This window comes from Lissotriton vulgaris, chromosome 12 (assembly GCF_964263255.1).
Source record: "Lissotriton vulgaris chromosome 12, aLisVul1.2, whole genome shotgun sequence".
NCBI classification, from domain to species: Eukaryota; Metazoa; Chordata; class Amphibia; order Caudata; family Salamandridae; genus Lissotriton; species Lissotriton vulgaris.
The window spans coordinates 482,278,650-482,297,110 of NC_141700.1; the positions used below are offsets into that span (position 1 = coordinate 482,278,650).

At 43.6% G+C, this 18,461-nt stretch overlaps 1 protein-coding gene across 2 annotated transcripts in view; it reads left to right on the top strand.

The window, feature by feature from the left end:
• The window catches only part of LDHD (lactate dehydrogenase D), a 735,651-nt gene that overhangs the window by 214,380 nt on the left and 502,810 nt on the right, over nt 1-18,461 (top strand). For both annotated transcript variants that reach the window (XR_015302444.1, XM_086945224.1), the window contains exon 3: nt 18,212-18,353. Coding sequence is in view for 1 of the 2 variants with exons in the window: in XM_086945224.1 (XP_086801350.1) it covers nt 18,212-18,353 (142 nt within the window). In the remaining variant the exon portion in view is untranslated. The remainder of the gene's footprint in view (nt 1-18,211; nt 18,354-18,461) is intronic.

Here is an 18,461-nt window from a genome sequence, read left to right on the forward strand (position 1 = left end):
CGTAGAAAAATTCTTAGACGTTTAATACCACATGGTTCTTGACAGCGTTCTGGTACTTATTCCTCATTCCATTAGTAAAGTCATCAAAGATTTTTCCCCAATGGTCATATGGTTGAATTGAAGCACTGTAAGGAAGAAGACATCAATAATAAATTTCTAATTTGTGAAGCCAATGTGACTCCCCAATAAGGACCAAGAATCACCAATTAAGGTCAAAGGGATTTTTTCGGATTACTAGTCAATCCAGTATAGAAGCAAAGTAAAAGTAAATTCAAAAGATACAGCAATATAGCAGATAAGCTGAAAATTCTCAGTAGACTGAGTAGTAATAAAGTGAAATACAGTATAGTGACACACACAACAAAGAAGCACATTTAAGCAAATAGGTGTTCCATAAAGAAACTTCTCTTCTCTCTTCTAAACAAAAATCGGATGCAGTGATATCTACCATAGAGTGTATGTATTGTGCACAAGCATAAGTACACCAAGCTTGGGCTATAACTATAGGTCTGGCATATAACGAAAAATTGTTTTTCACCATGCATTCCTCCATTGTAGACTGAGTGGGATCTCCCAGGCCTACATGTCATTACTCTCACTGTTTTTTTTTGCTTTGTTGGCTGTCACTACTACCTGTTTGTAGGGTGACCTTACAGGCCTACTTGCCAGAATTCTGAACCAGAGTTTTTTCTTTGTTTTTGGTTGAGAATGCTGCCTAAAAGTAGGGAGACCTGGCAGGTCAGATTGCAGTCATTCTGTCCAAGTGATCTACTCTTCTGTGAGCTGCTACTGTTGCCTGAAAGTAAGGTGACAAAAGCAAAAGGAAAAAATAATGGATGGAATGCTGAACATTGCAAACATTCACCTCCATTCACAAAGATCTGTGTTCAATCCATTGTTCTTTTGCTCCCCACGTCACCCCAGTTTAGACCCAGCCATATGCAAATCAGTCTTGACCCTGTTCCTCATGGAACAGTCCAGCCCAAACTACCAAGCCAGGTCCTCCCTGGCCTGGAAACAAGCATCCTGGGACCGGTTCAGGGGCATCACCCCTCGTCAGCCAGGCTAGCTTGAATCCAGTTGCGCACTGAGCACGGGACCCACGTCGGGCATACCCTTCCCATTTAGGGCATCTAAAGGAACAAGCATTTGCAATGCAATAGGTCTCGCATTAGGAAAGTTTGAGCTATTGGTATTGTAAATGACAATTTTTTTATTTATGTGTTGGTTTTGAAAATAGCGAAATTAATAGCTTTGTGATTTACAATGCCAATAGTTTTAACTTTCGCAAATGGGACACCTATAGCATTTGTAATGCAATATGTGTTGTATTTATGTGACTTAGATGTATTGATATTACAAATAAAAATGCCTTTTATTTTTTTTAATAATTAATACTTAAATAAAAGTTATTGTAATTTATAATGGCAATAGCTTTTGTAAATAACTTTTGTGAAGATTAAGTTCATTGTATTTTATTGTGATGAAAATCCAAGAACAGAAGTGAAATATTAACATCTTTTTGTGACATTTGTAATAAAGCTTGAAACATTGAGAGAACATATTTCAACCAGTTGTTGTTGAATTGTTGCACAGATTGATGCTGTGGTGGCGCTGAGTGATGTTGTGGTGGCGACGAGTGATGCTGTGGCGTTCAGTGATGCTGTGGTATCGCATAGTGATGTTGTGGTGCCCCTGAGTGATGCTGCGGTGGTGCTGAGTGATGCTATGGTGATGCGATAGATAGATAGAGTGAGGGTGATAGATAGATAGATAGAGTGAAGGCGATAGATAGAGTGAGTGCGATAAATAGACAGATAGAGTGAGGGGGATAGATAGATAAAGTGTATCTATGTTGCAATGAGTAGAGTGTAAGTATTAGGTGTGTAATTATATGGCACTGAGTGGTATTATGTGGAGTGTATTTACGTTGCATTGAGAAGAGTGTAATTATGTGGAGTGTAATTATGTGGCACTTAGTGGTAATATGAGGAGTGTATGTTGTATTCAGTAGAGTCCAAATAAAGTGAAATCAATGAGTCATTGATGCCATCCCTAAGGCACTCTATGAATTAATTGTTCAAAACGATTGATGAGAAAAATCCTTATACGTTCATCAGTATGTCTATTTTATTTATTTTCCATAGTTGATATTCATTTCATATCGATATAATGAAAAGTTTCAAACACATTCAATGTTCACAAGTACAAAATGTGAAATCCGCTCCAATGCATTTCGGGCCTCCGCCCTTCATCGGGGAGCATCTACAATGGAAACAATATGTGGTTGTAATCTCTATTCCAAATGACATATATTTCTTTAACAATGTGGCTGATGAAATGTTAAAGTCCAAAAATACCATTAGTCGTTTTAATCACCAGTAAGTGCTCTATCTGTTTCATGTGCTCGCTGTGAAAATACTCGAACTGTTTTGCCGTTTAAATGATACTGTGATGCATGAAATTAATAACAGGTGAAAACGTGCAGTATCATGAGAAAAACTACTTAGTTGCGATCAAATGAATCTGGGTGCGCAAAGTTTCCGATGTCTAAAACATGCAGAGTTTAAATCGGCTAGCTGCGCGCCTAATGCGATGCCTGAAATTTTATCATTACTTACTTTGTTTGAAAACTTCAAAAGTTCCGGACGCCGAGAACGGCTTGTTTACCCGGTCTGGTTTCAATGGCGTTTAAAAATAGACGCCGAGGTGTAGGTCATGTGACCTGCGTGTATGAATATAGAAAAAGGACTGTGTGTGGAAAAATCAAGCTAGATGACGGGCTATTCAGTACGCTAGAAACAGTGAAAACGTATTAAGCGCTAGGCTAATGGTATTCTATGATTAAATCGATGTGTAGCAGAAACAGAGTAAATAAAGTAAATTACAATTCACAAAAATAAGTTACAATTCACACAGATATAAAGTTTCATTTGTGATCCACGTGTAGGGGTCAGAACGGAACAATGGGGCATGCTGTTGCCATCTGCTTTTCTTATAAATAACATGCAAATTCCACACGTTCATTTAAGCCAGCCGGCTTGATCGAATTCAATTTATAGATCCAATAATTTTCCCTTTGTAACAGCATCCTGTTATTGTCTCTACCTTCTTTTTTTAGAATAATTTCCAGAACCATGAACCTCAGTTGAGATATATTATGATTCATTTCTAAGAAGTGTGTTGCTACTGATGATTTTAAGTTCTTGGTACGTATGTTGGATTTATGTTCATTTAACCTGGTCTTGAGCTTACGTTCGGTCTTTACAACATATACTTTTCCACACGGACATTTAAGAAGGTAAATGAGATTGGTCGAATCACACGTTGCTGTCACTTTTAATCTAATGTTATATCCTTTCATGGGATGTGTTATCATATTTCCAGGAATAACATTATGGCAATTGTTGCAGTTGTTGCATGGTTTAGTTCCTTTGGAGGTGAATGATGGTTCTGTGGGTTGTTTCAAAATCTCACCCAAGTTTTTACTCCTAGTATGGGCAAAAATCGGTTTGGCTTTAAACATGTCTTTAAAGTCAGACTCTAACTCTAACATTGGCCAATGTTTCAGTATTGTTTTCTTGTATTCAGTGCTTACGTTAGAATATTTTGACACTATGACCATCCGGTCACTGCTCTGTTTGTTGGTTGTCTGGTGTAATAAAGTTTGTCGATCAATTTTATTGACTTCCTTTGTGGCTTGTGTTAGCAATTCCTCTGGGTATTTTCTCTCTCTGAACCGATCTTGCATTTCCTCCATTCTTGATTTTGTCATGTTTGGATCTGAAGTGATACGTTTCACTCTCATGAGTTGCGACTTTGGTAAGTGTTTTTTTCAGTGAAGGCTGATGGAAGCTGTTGTAATGTAACAAATTGTTACGATCTGTCGGTTTACGAAAGATATCCGTTGTTATTTGATTGTTTTGCAAGGTAATTTGGACATCCAGAAAATTGATAGTTTTAGGATCTATGGTCCTAGTGAATTGTATTCGGGGATTGGCTGCGTTCAGCATGATTAATGCTTGTTCCAAGTTGTGTCGTGTGTCATTCCAAAGGATAAATAGGTCATCTATGAATCGACCATACATTTTGAGATTGTTCTTCCACTTTGGGTTAGACCAAATATGAGACTTTTCAAATTCTCCCATAAAAATGTTCGCGTAGACTGGAGCAGCGCTGTTTCCCATGCTCGTGCCCACTAGTTGCAGAAACCAATTGTCTTTATAAGCAAAATAACTGTGGTACAAAGTAAACATAACTAGTTCCATTAAGAATATTTTCATGGGTTCGTCTACTTCTAATTGTAGAATGGCCTGTTCCATGGCTTCTATACCCTCTTGATGTGGAATGGTGGTGTATAACGAGTTTACCTCAGCGGTACATAACCACAATTCTTCGCTTGGATCTAGTTTGATAGTTTCGAGTTTTTTCAAAAAATCTGTAGTATCCGGGATGTAACTTGGTAAGGATTGAACAATAGGTTGGAGGTGACGGTCCAAAAACTGTCCTATGGGTTGATGTATGCTGTTGCGGGTCGATACGATTGGTCGAATTGGGGGATCCATTAGATTTTTGTGGATCTTTGGAACCGCATATATGTTGGGGCTTCTTGGATTGGTTTTGAGCAAAAAGTTCTTTGTTTTTTGGTTGATCACTCCTAGTGTTGTGGCTTTATTCACTATTTCAGTCAAGCTCCTAGTGTATTCAACGCTAGGGTTCCCTGGAAGTTGTAAGTAGGTAGAGTCATCTGATAGGTGCTGATTGATTTTCTGATGGTACATGGTCGAATTCATGATCACCAGGGCACCACCCTTGTCTGCCTTGGTACAAGTTATATTGGGATTGTTTGCTATTTTTTTGAGTGTATCACGGTCTTTTTGTGTGATATTCTTATGTTTCTTTTTCTCGAAGTTGATCGATAAGAGATCTTGTCTGACCATTTGTTCAAATAGATCAATGGTTTTGTGGCTTTGGGGAGCCTGGAATGAACTGAATGTTTTAAGGCCCATTAAGGGATCCGGTTCTTTTTCTCCTGTTGTCGGCATTATGTTGGTAAAGAAGTGGCGTAATCTTAATTTTCTAGTTAGTTTAAATGTACTGACTTCAAGCTCAAGTAAGTCTGTTCTTGATGTTGGTACGAAGGAAGTGCCTCTTTGAAGTAATTTTATTTCTTGATCAGAAAAAGAGTAGTCTGATATGTTGATCACTAGCTGATGGTCGGCTTCTTCTTGTCTGTTTTAGAGTCTGACTTTAAAGACATGTTTAAAGCCAAACCGATTTTTGCCCATACTAGGAGTAAAAACTTGGGTGAGATTTTGAAACAACCCACAGAACCATCATTCACCTCCAAAGGAACTAAACCATGCAACAACTGCAACAATTGCCATAATGTTATTCCTGGAAATATGATAACACATCCCATGAAAGGATATAACATTAGATTAAAAGTGACAGCAACGTGTGATTCGACCAATCTCATTTACCTTCTTAAATGTCCGTGTGGAAAAGTATATGTTGTAAAGACCGAACGTAAGCTCAAGACCAGGTTAAATGAACATAAATCCAACATACGTACCAAGAACTTAAAATCATCAGTAGCAACACACTTCTTAGAAATGAATCATAATATATCTCAACTGAGGTTCATGGTTCTGGAAATTATTCTAAAAAAAGAAGGTAGAGACAATAACAGGATGCTGTTACAAAGGGAAAATTATTGGATCTATAAATTGAATTCGATCAAGCCGGCTGGCTTAAATGAACGTGTGGAATTTGCATGTTATTTATAAGAAAAGCAGATGGCAACAGCATGCCCCATTGTTCCGTTCTGACCCCTACACGTGGATCACAAATGAAACTTTATATCTGTGTGAATTGTAACTTATTTTTGTGAATTGTAATTTACTTTATTTACTCTGTTTCTGCTACACATCGATTTAATCATAGAATACCATTAGCCTAGCGCTTAATACGTTTTCACTGTTTCTAGCGTACTGAATAGCCCGTCATCTAGCTTGATTTTTCCACACACAGTCCTTTTTCTATATTCATACACGCAGGTCACATGACCTACACCTCGGCGTCTATTTTTAAACGCCATTGAAACCAGACCGGGTAAACAAGCCGTTCTCGGCGTCCGGAACTTTTGAAGTTTTCAAACAAAGTAAGTAATGATAAAATTTCAGGCATCGCATTAGGCGCGCAGCTAGCCGATTTAAACTCTGCATGTTTTAGACATCGGAAACTTTGCGCACCCAGATTCATTTGATCGCAACTAAGTAGTTTTTCTCATGATACTGCACGTTTTCACCTGTTATTAATTTCATGCATCACAGTATCATTTAAACGGCAAAACAGTTCGAGTATTTTCACAGCGAGCACATGAAACAGATAGAGCACTTACTGGTGATTAAAACGACTAATGGTATTTTTGGACTTTAACATTTCATCAGCCACATTGTTAAAGAAATATATGTCATTTGGAATAGAGATTACAACCACATATTGTTTCCATTGTAGATGCTCCCCGATGAAGGGCGGAGGCCCGAAATGCATTGGAGCGGATTTCACATTTTGTACTTGTGAACATTGAATGTGTTTGAAACTTTTCATTATATCGATATGAAATGAATATCAACTATGGAAAATAAATAAAATAGACATACTGATGAACGTATAAGGATTTTTCTCATCAATCGTTTTGAACAATTAATTCATAGAGTGCCTTAGGGATGGCATCAATGACTCATTGATTTCACTTTATTTGGATTGTTAATACTCGCCTGGAGTGATGGGCGATACCTAAGAGCACCTAAATACTTGTACTTTTTCAAACAAAGATATCAAAAGCAGTGCCCAGCTCTTTCTATCTTTTGTATTCAGTAGAGTGTCATTTTATGGCGTGTAATTATGTGGCACTGAGTGGTATTTGGAGTGTATGTTGCATTGAGTGCAGTGTAATTATGTGGCGTGTAATTATGTGGCACTGAGTGGTATTTGGAGTGTATGTTGCATTGAGTGCAGTGTAATTATGTGGCGTGTAATTATGTGGCACTGAGTGGTATTTGGAGTGTATGTTGCATTGATTGCAGTGTAATTACGTGGAGTGTAATTATGTGCCACTGAGTGGTATTTGGAGTGTATGTTGCATTGAGTGCAGTGTAATTATGTGGCACTTAGTGGTATTTGGAGTGTATGTTCCATTGCAGAGTATGTGAGGGTGCAGAGTGTGAGGGTGCGCAGAGTGTGAGGGTGCGCAGAGTGTGAGGGTGCGCAGAGTGTGAGGGTGCGCAGAGTGTGAGAGTGCGCAGAGTGTGAGGGTGCGCAGAGTGTGAGGGTGCGCAGAGTGTGTGCGGGTGCAGTGTGTGTGAGGGTGCAGTGTGTGCAGTGTGTGTGAGGGTCCAGAGTGCGTGAGGGTGCGGTGTGTGTGGGTGCAGTGTGTGTGAGGGTGCAGTGTGTGTGAGGGTGCAGTGTGTGTGAGGGTGCAGTGTGTGAGGGCGCAGTGTGCAGTGTGCAAGGGTGCAGTGTGAGGGTGCAGTGTGCAAGGGTGCAGTGTGTGTGAGGGTGCAGTGTGTGCAGTGTTTGAGGGTGCAGTGTGGGCAGTGTGTGTGAGGGCGCAGTGTGTGTGAGGGTGCAGTGTAGGTGGGTGCAGTGTGTGTGTGTGTGTGAATGTGCAGTGTGTGTGAGTGTGCAGTGTGTGTGAGGGTGCAGTGTGTGTGAAGGTGCAGTGTGTGTGAGGGTGCAGTGTGTGTGTGAAGTACCCACTATGAACTGAATGTATGCAAGCACAGGTGTACAGGGTCTAGTAGTCCACAAGGCATGGCTCTTTGTCACAGAGAGGTCACTAGCTTAGGTAGGGGTCAGGCCAGTTTGCTAACAATTAATCATGCCTGGGCCCTAGAGAGACACACGCCTGAACTGGAGAGTCGCGATTCAGCACATGAAGGATGATTTTCAAGGGGGATTCTTGTGTGGGCTACACCTCCTGAAGTGCAAAGTGCTTTTAGAAACTCGGAAGCCTCCTACCCTCTGAATACCTGCGAGTTCTAGGAAACAAAAACTGTTTGCCTCGTCTCCTACTAATGGCACATTTCATACAGATCTTAGACCTGCCAACCTGTATATAAAATGTCACTGTGTGAAGGGGGAGTGGGGGCAGAGCTTCATGGCGAGATCTCCCTAAGAGACAATCTGCCCTGCACCAAGCGCACCACCTCTAACCACACACACAAAAAAAGAAAAAAAAAAGCAGCCAGGACTTCCATAAGTATTAAAGTAAAGCAAGGTCAAATGCTGCCAGCCACAGGAGTCTGACTACTAAACGGTTGATCATAACCCATGCTCTCTCCTCAGTCCTGGGTATACTGACAGAGCCGCAGAAGAACAGACACTGTTAGTGTCTTTGCAAAGCGCATTACCAGCACACTAATTCAAGCACGTACTGGCGCTGTGAATTGCATGACAAAATATTTTGAGGGGATGGGATAACAATACCAAATGTGCAATTAGTTTAACCCCTGAGTGACCCTTGGCAGGGCTGCAGTCTTACCGCGTGCACTTGCCTTTGTATCCTGCTCCACTCACGGACCCCTGACATGCTGAACTAGCTTATTGCATGAAGCAGCCACGTGTCTCCCCTGCAGCGCCCGTGAGGAAAGAAGACAATGATCTAAAGCCCAGCGTCCATGAAGCGGGCGCAATGTTAAAATAAAAGCCCTGCAGTGTCCATAAGTAGATAAACACATTTTGTACAATTTACACAGCAACACGAGCGGAAACTCAGGAAGCTGTAAAAATGTATTAGGTGAAGAGGGTGTGGCCGCAGAAGTCGGAACAGAAGGGTGAAGACTCCCTACTGGTGCTGGGTGGAGAAGGAGAGGAGGATGACTCCCTGTTGGCCAGCGTTGAGACCAAAGGACACGAGGGGCGGGGCCTGTTTAGCCGCCAATGCGAATTTCGATGAGCCTGGCCTAGCTTCTGCCGAGAGGTGTAGCAGACGTGGGAGACTTACTGAATGCCGAGTTGAAGTAGCAGACTCAGAGAGACTGAAGCGGTGGCACGGACAGAGGAGATCAGGCAGAAGATGACAGGAGTGGAGTCGGCCCTTGACCCCGCTGCCACGCCTTGAGCTAATGGTGAGTGCGGAACTAATGGTGAGTGCGGGGCTAACGGCGGCCGTCTAGCACAGAAGGATTGAAGGCCTACAGACCACAGCCGCCCGCTCGACTCCATAATGGCAGCTGTCCAGGACATTGGATGTGCTGGGGCCTACAAGAAAGTCTGAGAGAGGACTACCGTGCGTAATGTAAGCAAGCATGAGGGGGTTGTGTGCACGTGCGAGTAAAATGCATTTGGTGCTGTAATAGCGGAAAGGAGCTGAGGGGGGAGGGAAAGTGAAACTAACGGCTTGAGGCTTGCAAGGGAGACAGGCGATGGGCACAGCGCGTGACTGTACGTGGTGAACGCGCACGTTCACCGATCCGATCCGGCCTGCGCTTGCCCATCTCCTGTCACCCTTGCAAGCCCTTGTAAGCAGAGTCGACAACAATAGGTCTCGCAGGCGACATCGCTTTCGCGCTGTATCGCCAGGTGCGAGACCTAAACAGCTGATTACTGATGAAGCCATCACAACTTCTAGCAAACTACCTGGCTGACAAGCTCAACCCCTTAGGTGACTATCAGTTAGGGTGACTTCTTCACTCCAGATCACTGGAAACACTATCTCCAGTCCTGACCTTTTAACTTACAAATCATTGATTTTGGTATTTGTTCATCTACCTAGCTCAATGCAGTGCTTGATTTGTAAAAAAGGAAGTGCCAGGGCCCACATTATTACTTACATGTCCACTGCAGCTGGCACAGCCCATGTCATTTTAACCTGCAGGTTTAAATTAAGGTTTTATATTTTTTAGGGTATGTTAAATAGTTTAATGCTTAACTAATGAACATGCACACGTTAAGCTCTGATTCAATGGAAGTAAACCAAGACCACAGCACCCTGAACAATAGGATATCACACAAAAATTCAGCAGTAGACACAGTTTCCATACTGACATGAAGGGAAGTGGTCACCGTACCGTAGACAAGACACCACCAGTCTGAAGACAAAGAAGTCTTAAAAGAAAACGAAAGAAAACAGACCTCCGATTTAAAACATCACTGTGTAGACCAGGGTGGCCTCAACCCTGCTTCAATTTAGGAAATACCTGAAAACACTAATCTTTGAAGGACACTAGCTCACGATGGATTAACATGGCGCTTTAACAGCCTAACCCCATTAGCCCCTCCAATAGCATACATGCCAAGATTTACAAGACCGGAAGAGGGAGACAAAGAAGAATTTTAATCGGGGAATGTTATATTCCCTTTTGGACTAACATTGAAATAGTAGCAATTTTAGGTGGGAGACTACTAAAATAAGGCCATTTATGGCTTTACAAATCGAATCTGCCACCTGTGTCTGTCGACATGTATGTAATAGTCGTTGGCTGTATGCCTTTCACCCTGTCCACCACCGATTTGTCTGGGTTCATGTCAAGACCACATACATATATAAAAAAAGTACACTCAGTAAATACACCCCCTCTTCCTCGCCCCCAATCAGTACATGTGCACAGGAAGGCATCATAAAGCCACCATACCAGCCACTATACCAGCCACCATACCAGCCCTAGACTCGGATCCTGTCCTAGCTGACTAGCAACTTACCACCTGGATCGAAAAATCCCTAGACCTAGTCCTGCCAAAAAAACCTCTCCCCGATAAAAGTGGAACATTCAAATCCCCCTGGTTCACGCCAGAGCTGCGTGACCTAAGAAAACAATGTAAAAAACTGGAACGTTTATGGAGGAAGGACTGGTCTACCAAGAGCAAAAGAGATTATAAATCAACCTTGATGTTCTATAAAGCCAGCCTAAAAAGTACCCAAGCCGCCTTCTTTGAAGGAAAAATTCAAGCTGCTGCCAATTCCTCAAGGGAAACGTACCATATCATCAGATCACTGATGAAAGTTCCAGATCCACCACCGATTACCGACCCCTCTGGCCTAAGATGCAATCAGTTGGCCGAGTTCTTCTCCACGAAGATCCTTACCATCCTAAAAACACTCCCTACCGGTAATCACTCCCCTGATCTCCCTTCCCCCGCCCCAGCACCAGACACTCCTTGCCTTGATTTCTTTTCCCAGCTAACCAAAGAGACTTTTCTCACAATTTTAAATTCTATCAAGAGTGGATCACCGACTGACCCGGCACCCATTAATAAACTTAAACTGGTAACCCCCACTGTGATTCCCCTCTTCATCAACCTAATAAACTCATCCCTTGGTCAAGGCATAGCCCCCCCCCCAATTGGAAAAAGGCCACTGTTAGAGCATTACTAAAAAAAACCTCACCTTGACCCCTCAGACATGGCCAATTACCGACCAATCTCCCTTTTACCCGGAATCAGCAAGATGGCACAGAAATCTGTTAATCAACAGCTCTCGACCTTCCTCGAATCCAACGGCCTTCTGCGTCTTTCCCAGACAGGATTCAGATCAGGGCAGGGAACGGACACCGCCCTCATTGCAGTGGTCGAAGAAGCGAGATCCATCTTGGACGCAGGGGGAACAGTGGCAGTGATCCTCCTGGACCTTAGCGCCGCTTTCGACACTGTGGACCATGCCATTCTTATCCACTGGCTGAGTAGGGCTGGAGTCACTGGCCTTGCTCTGGCCTGGCTCAAATCTTTTTTGGAGCATAGAACCTTTGAGGTCACTGATGGACACGTCCGCTCTAGAGCATTGCCCCTGCAGTGTGGGGTTCCTCAGGGCTCCTCCCTGAGCCCCACACTCTTTAATGTGTACATGTCACCTCTGGAGGAAATCGTGACACCTTTTGGCATCAAGGTAGTTATGTATGCCGACGACACTGAACTTGTCGTCTCTTTAAACCAGTCGGCTCAATGTCAGGAAAACCTAGCCACGTGCCTCACGAACATCTCAAAATGGATGAGTGAGTCTCTCTTCAAACTTAATGGGGAGAAATCAGAGATTCTACTACTTGGTGATGCATCCAAACTCCCCACTAAGCTTCTGTGGCCACCCTGCATGGGAACACCCCCATTCCAAAAAAAGAAATAAAGAGCCTAGGTTTCTGGCTCGACCAGGACCTCAATTTCAAGACACAAGCTAGAAAAACTGCTGTAACATGCTTTGGCCTTTTACACATCGCCCGCAAAATACTCCCCCTTATACCCCCTCAGTCTAGGAAACTTTTCATTCAGGGCCTCATCATATCAAGGTTGGACTATGGAAACGCCCTATACCTGGGTGCCTCAAAACTGGTCACTAATAAACTTCAATATGTCCAAAACGCAGCAGCAAGGCTGCTGACGGGCACTAAACTCAGATGCTCTGCAAAACCCGCCCTCATCTCGATACACTGGCTACCAATCCATGAAAGAATCACCTTTAAAACCCTATGCATCACTCACAAAATCCTTCACGGCAAGGGCCCCCCTATTCTGAGACCCCTTATCAAACCACATAAAGTCAACAGGCAGCTGAGATCTAACATCCTCTCCCTGGCTAGCGTCCCCAGAATTAAAAGAGCACGGTCAGAGGGGCGTCTCTTCTCATACAACGCCCCTAAACTGTGGAATGCCCTACCACTCGACATCCAGAGGGAAACCAATCTGTTGTTCTTCTGTAAGCTATTGAAAACCTGGCTGTTCCCCTGAACCACCTCGCCCTAGATCTAACCTGACGAGTCACAGCGCTGAGACGCCCTCGGGTATCTCGCGCTTTAGAAATCCAATTCAAATTCAAATTCAAAATTCAAATAAACCGTAGGAATGTCAGAACCTCGGCCTAAATTTTACACGTTGCCTCATCCTAAAAAATAATATTCTAAATTAGGCAGGTGGCCCTCAGCTGGCACACGCCATCGCTTGTGTGGCTGAGGGACTGGTAGCTGATCCCTGGTGTTCACTTTTGGCCAGTTCCATGAATGCTATCTAGTGCTTAATTTGAGCTGGTGGTTTCTGGTGCTTGGCACCGGCACTGAATTGTCAACAACGGTACTTATGACAGGCTACCGTATGGCGGCGCTGTCTGTCTAACTTGGAGCCTAACACAAAAGATGTTTATTATTCAATATACTTAAAAATGACTAATACCTGCTGCCAAAGCCATTCTTCTAGCTTTGGCGGTCTGTAATAGTTCGAATTGTCACACTTGTAGTGGCCTCTATCTTGGTCTACCCAAATATGCGGTGCAACGCTTACAGATCGTGCAGAATGCGGCTGCGAGATTGATAAAACGTGTCCCTTTCAGGCAGCACATCTCTCCGCATCTGCACGAGCTGCATTGGCTGCCAGTGGCAAGCAGAATTAAGTTCAAAGTGCTTACTCTGGCTTTCAGAGCGCTAAAAGGCACGTGTCCCAATTATTTAAAACTCCGACTCCCCCGCTACCACCAAAAACGAGAGCTGCGCTCAAACTCCCTGCTCAAGCTAATGGTACCGCGCGTGAGGAAAGCTAGACTTGGAGGCAGGTCCTTCTCGGCCGGCACGGCGAAACTTTGGAATACACTGCCCCCTGCCATCCAATCCGCCACGTCAGAAGCCAGCTTTAGGAAACTCCTAAAAACTTGGCTTTTTATGCAATAATCCTGTTCTTTTTCCTGACTTCTCACTCTTGCTGTAGGACTCGCTAGCGCCGGGACACCTCCCCAGAGGTAGCTGTTCGCGCTCAACAAGTTTCTGTATTATTATTATTATTGTAGGAGAGTGAAGGTTAGCCGTGTTGAAACTATAATTGGCAGTGCTGAGAGCGGCAATGAGCTCTGCAAACAGAAGTGTACTCCTGACAGAGCACTGGCACTTATTTATTTATTACAAATTAAGAACTAATGCTTTCACTGCTATATTATAATTTCACCTGAAACCGGCGTAAACAATTGATGTAAATCATTGTGCAGGTTTCTTGATATTGCCATGCAAAAGAGACAACAAGTTGTCACTTTCTATTGTAATTAGATCCATGGAATATACCAACTTTGTACACATGCAACAGCTGCGGTCATTGTCATTAGAGCGGGAAGTGAAACCATTTGTCTCTTAAAAGGGACGTGATCACTGTTTATAAGAGAAGTTCCAAGCGCGGATGGGGATTAGCAATGCCAATCGCTGTAGTGATACAAAGATGGCATAGCTACAAGGGGTAACTCGGAAGAGTACACTCATGCAGGGTTCAAAGTGGAGAAGTGATGGGAGCAAGAGCTAGAATTCTCACATACAGAGGGAGAGTGGCCAGAACATGGTTAAATAAAAAGTATCCTGTCACTCAGTCACTTCATACCACTAGACGTAACAAAGCTTCATATTCGTCCATACCAGCTGTGAGTTTATAGAGCGCTTCATATTCGTCAACATCAGCTTTTATAGTTTATAGAGCGCTTCATATTCTGTGGCACTGTATGGGATCCTGAGAAAGGTTCTGTACCCTTTGAGCCTGGTAGAGACTTTATATTCTCTAACAACATTTCTGTTGCTGGGAGTTTTGGTCCTGTGCGGCCCTGTGACTAGCTTGATATCGTTTAGCCCTCGGTGTGACTTCAAGCAGGGAGTATCTGTGCCTTCCAATAACCTATGTGATCTTGTGCAAGCTCTGAACATGTGTACGATCTGGAGCAGGGAGTGACTGCATAATGAAATGTGCTGTACGATTATGGCCAGGTGTTCTCCGATACAGAGGGCCTGATTCACAATCTGCGATTCTGAGTACGTTTATTACTTTTCGGTATTCATAAACTGAACGTTTGTAGTAACTTACACTTTTTTAGTAACTTAAATTTTTGTTGTAAATTCAGCACTACTCATGGCCAATCACTCGTAGTGCAACAACCTCCCATAGAATATAAAGGCAGAAGGGACTTAAAATAAAACGTCATAGGAAATAATGAGAAATTAAATTAATTATTAAAGTTAAAAATATTAATGTATGTGTGTATATATATGTATATATATATATATATATATATATATATATATATATATATATTCATATATATATTCATATATATATATAAATATATATTATTTATTTCGTATTTAACTATACAATCTTTAATAACCTATTTCAAATAGTACATTTGAAATTATAAATATTTATCAGTTTTAATTGCACAAAATTTGGCGACTCTGCAACTTAGTCAGCTAATGTCCCACATGCCAATTTTCTTGCACGGACAAAAAAGATGGGGGGGGGTGTTAAAAAGAAGTGAATTTCCATTTTATTTCTGATAGGAAATTTTGCTCATGCCTACAGCGTGAAAAGCTGAAAAGATTTACACCGAACTTGGCACGAAAGTATTACATTACACAGAAAGCGTGCTTTAGTTGGTTTGGTGTAAATATATCCAGTAGTTCTTGAGATATCAGTATGTAAAACAATTGAAACATAGGCTTTTCTATTTCAATTTGACAGTCATTCACATCTTTAATTGTTTGTAAAAATTTAACTGGCTGGATAAAGGCTCAGATTTTTTTGGTGGGGCGAGGGCTCTTGAAGGTCATGAGTAGGCTATGACTTGAGAGTTTCATGCTGTAGAAAGACAATTGCACAACTGAGGTGGGGTGGGGGTGGTTAAGAAGTGTCTGGCCCCAGAGGACTGGTAAAGAAACTCAAGCCCCACACCACGAAAAGCCCCACAAAAAATGGTGCTTGACTCCCAGTCACAAAAGCTTCGAGAGTCGCAAGAACTGCCATTTTAGGTGCGAGAAGCAACTGCGAATTTGTGGTTGAATCACAAAGTACTTCCAATTCAAGACTTTCATGCTGATGAAAAACAAACAAAGGCAAAGACAGATACTTTATCAGGTGTCTGACCACAAATAAAGACTGAGCCCTGGCACCCAACCCTTCCCGAGCATGCCAGAAGGCTACAGGTAGGGGGAAAGGCACAGGGCGTGGCCCTTGATAAGTCCCTGCACACCACACCCACAGCGCATGGCTGAAGACAGGGCACAGATGGAATTATCTGATAGCCTGTATAGTCCAATATGCCTGCACACTGGCCAGGTCCTTTGCCAAACCCATACTGCTGCACACAGAGTGGGATCAACTGACAGCAGTAAATACGGAACTAGGCCTGGCCAAAGGGGTTGGCTGATAGCAGAGGGTTGACGGGAGGACAGGCTGCAGGTCAGGTCCTGTGCCCACCATCCCCTATGCATGGACACAGGCCATGAGCTGCAGCTGTTGGCCGCTCACAGCAGCCAACCTCATCTGCACATGGCAAATGTGCAGAACGAGGTTTGAAAATTAAGTACTTCATTTAAAAATTCATTCACTTAAAACAACACAGTTAAAATCTAAATTATTGTTCTGGCACAAATGTGACAAAACACTGAAGTTCGAAAGTTTTGGTTACCAATCCACACAATGGATGTTATAACCTGCGCTGACTGCCGTGCTCAAAACACCAATTTGCAAATGGTCTTAAAACAAAGGAAAACAAGTTAGGTATTGAAAAACTCACCGCCGCAGCCGGCTTGGACAGGAAGTCAAGCAACCTGTGGTGGGACGGGGGCGGGGTGGGGCCGCAAAAAGACAGGAAGCAGACGGGAGCCTACCCCGCGCTCCTGTGCACGTGAAGCCAGCCGGAAGATTTGCGTGTGAGCTAGCGGGGCTCCCGTGCTCGTGGAGAGCCCCCCCTGTTGCCGAGACTGACCCGCTGGCTGCCGAGGGAGAGAGGGACTCGCGGAAAGAGCCCAGTGAGTGTGTTCGGGGGGATGTGTGCGCGTGTGTGTGTGCGTGCTTGTGTCTGTGTGTGTGCCAGTGTGTCTGTGTATTCGTGTGTCTGTCTGTGTGTGTGTCTGTGTGTGTGTGTGTGTGTGCGTGTGTGTCTGTTTGTGTGTGTATGTGCGTGCGCGTGTGTGTATCTGTGTATGTGTTATCCACTTCCTGGCAATGTGGGACAGGAGATGTGCACGGCGTGTGGGTGAACGTACGCGCTCACATGGGAGAATCCCATGCGCGTGCCTATCCCCTGTCTCACATTTCCAGGAAGTGGATGGCAAAAGATGCTTCGCTGGACGCAGTGCTTCACACTGCTTACACCAGCTCGACCTAATAAATGATGGGCATAATGCTGAACAATGCAAACATTCACACCAGGTCACCAAGATCTGGGTTTAATCCATTGTTCTTTTGCTCGAAACTGGGCCCAGGATGCTTGTTTCCGGTCCAGGGAGGACCTGGCTTGGCAGTTCGGGCTGGACTGTTCCCATGAGAACAGGGTCAGCACTGATTTGCATATGGCTGGGTCCAAACGGGGTGGTGTTCTGAGCAAAATCACAAGAATTTTTATCTAGATCTTTGTGACTGGGGGTGAATGTTTGCATTCTTCAGCATTCCATCCGTCACTTGTTCCTTTCAATTTTGAAAGTAAGGACGCTTGCTTGCTGCCCTTCTCATCAAGTGTTTTTTTTCCCGTTGTGGATTGTGCCTACTCTTTGAGTGTAGGGAGACCTACTAGGCCCATTTGCCGGCATTCTCAACAAGTGTTATTCTCTGTTGTTGGCTGGGTCTAGTGTCAAGAGGGTAGGACAATGTCAGGTTTGCTTGCCATCTTTCTCAACAAGAACTTTCCACTTTGTAGACTACAGCGGTATTAGACCTCCACACTTGCTTACAGTCATTCTCACCAGGTGTTTTCTATGTTCTGAGCTGCAATCACTGCGTGGGGATGGGGAGACATGCCCTACATTCTAGCAGTGATTCTATGCAAGCGGCTTTATCTGTTGTGGGCTGTCACTCGTGTTTGGGGGTCAAAAGCTGGAATGCTTGCATGCCGTTATTCACTTCAAGCATATTTTTGCTGTTGTGGGCTGTGACTGTGGCATGATCATAGCCATACTTACCGGACCAGCTTTTCGACATTCAACCAAGTGGTGTTCTTTGTTGTGAGCTCCATCTGGTACCCAAAAGTAGGGAATCCTCCCAGGCATGGCTGCGGCTCTTACCACCAAGTCGTTTTTGCCATTATTTTGGCTGCAACTGTTTCCTTTACAGCCCAGACATGCTAGGTCTGCTTGCAGTTATTGCCAATGTTTTTCTTTGTTCCAGGCTGTGTCTACTTCCTGGGAGTAGAGAGACCTACAGTTTCATCTTCTTCTTCAGGGTCTATTTCACATATTTTTCTGATCCCTTTGTATTTCTGTTGCAGCTGTCTGCCTCCAGATGCCGTGGTGTGGCCACAGGATGTGGAGCAGGTTTCCATGCTGGCGAAGATCTGCCACTCCCACAACACTCCCATCATCCCCTTCGGCACAGGCACAGGATTGGAGGGCGGCGTCTGTGCGGTGAGGGTAAGAAACTAATGTTGGATCAAGTGGGCTTTCTGGCAAAGGCTCTTTCACCTCTGGATACAGCTGTAAGGACCTAAGCAGCTCAAATAACATTTGGTATGAAAAGGT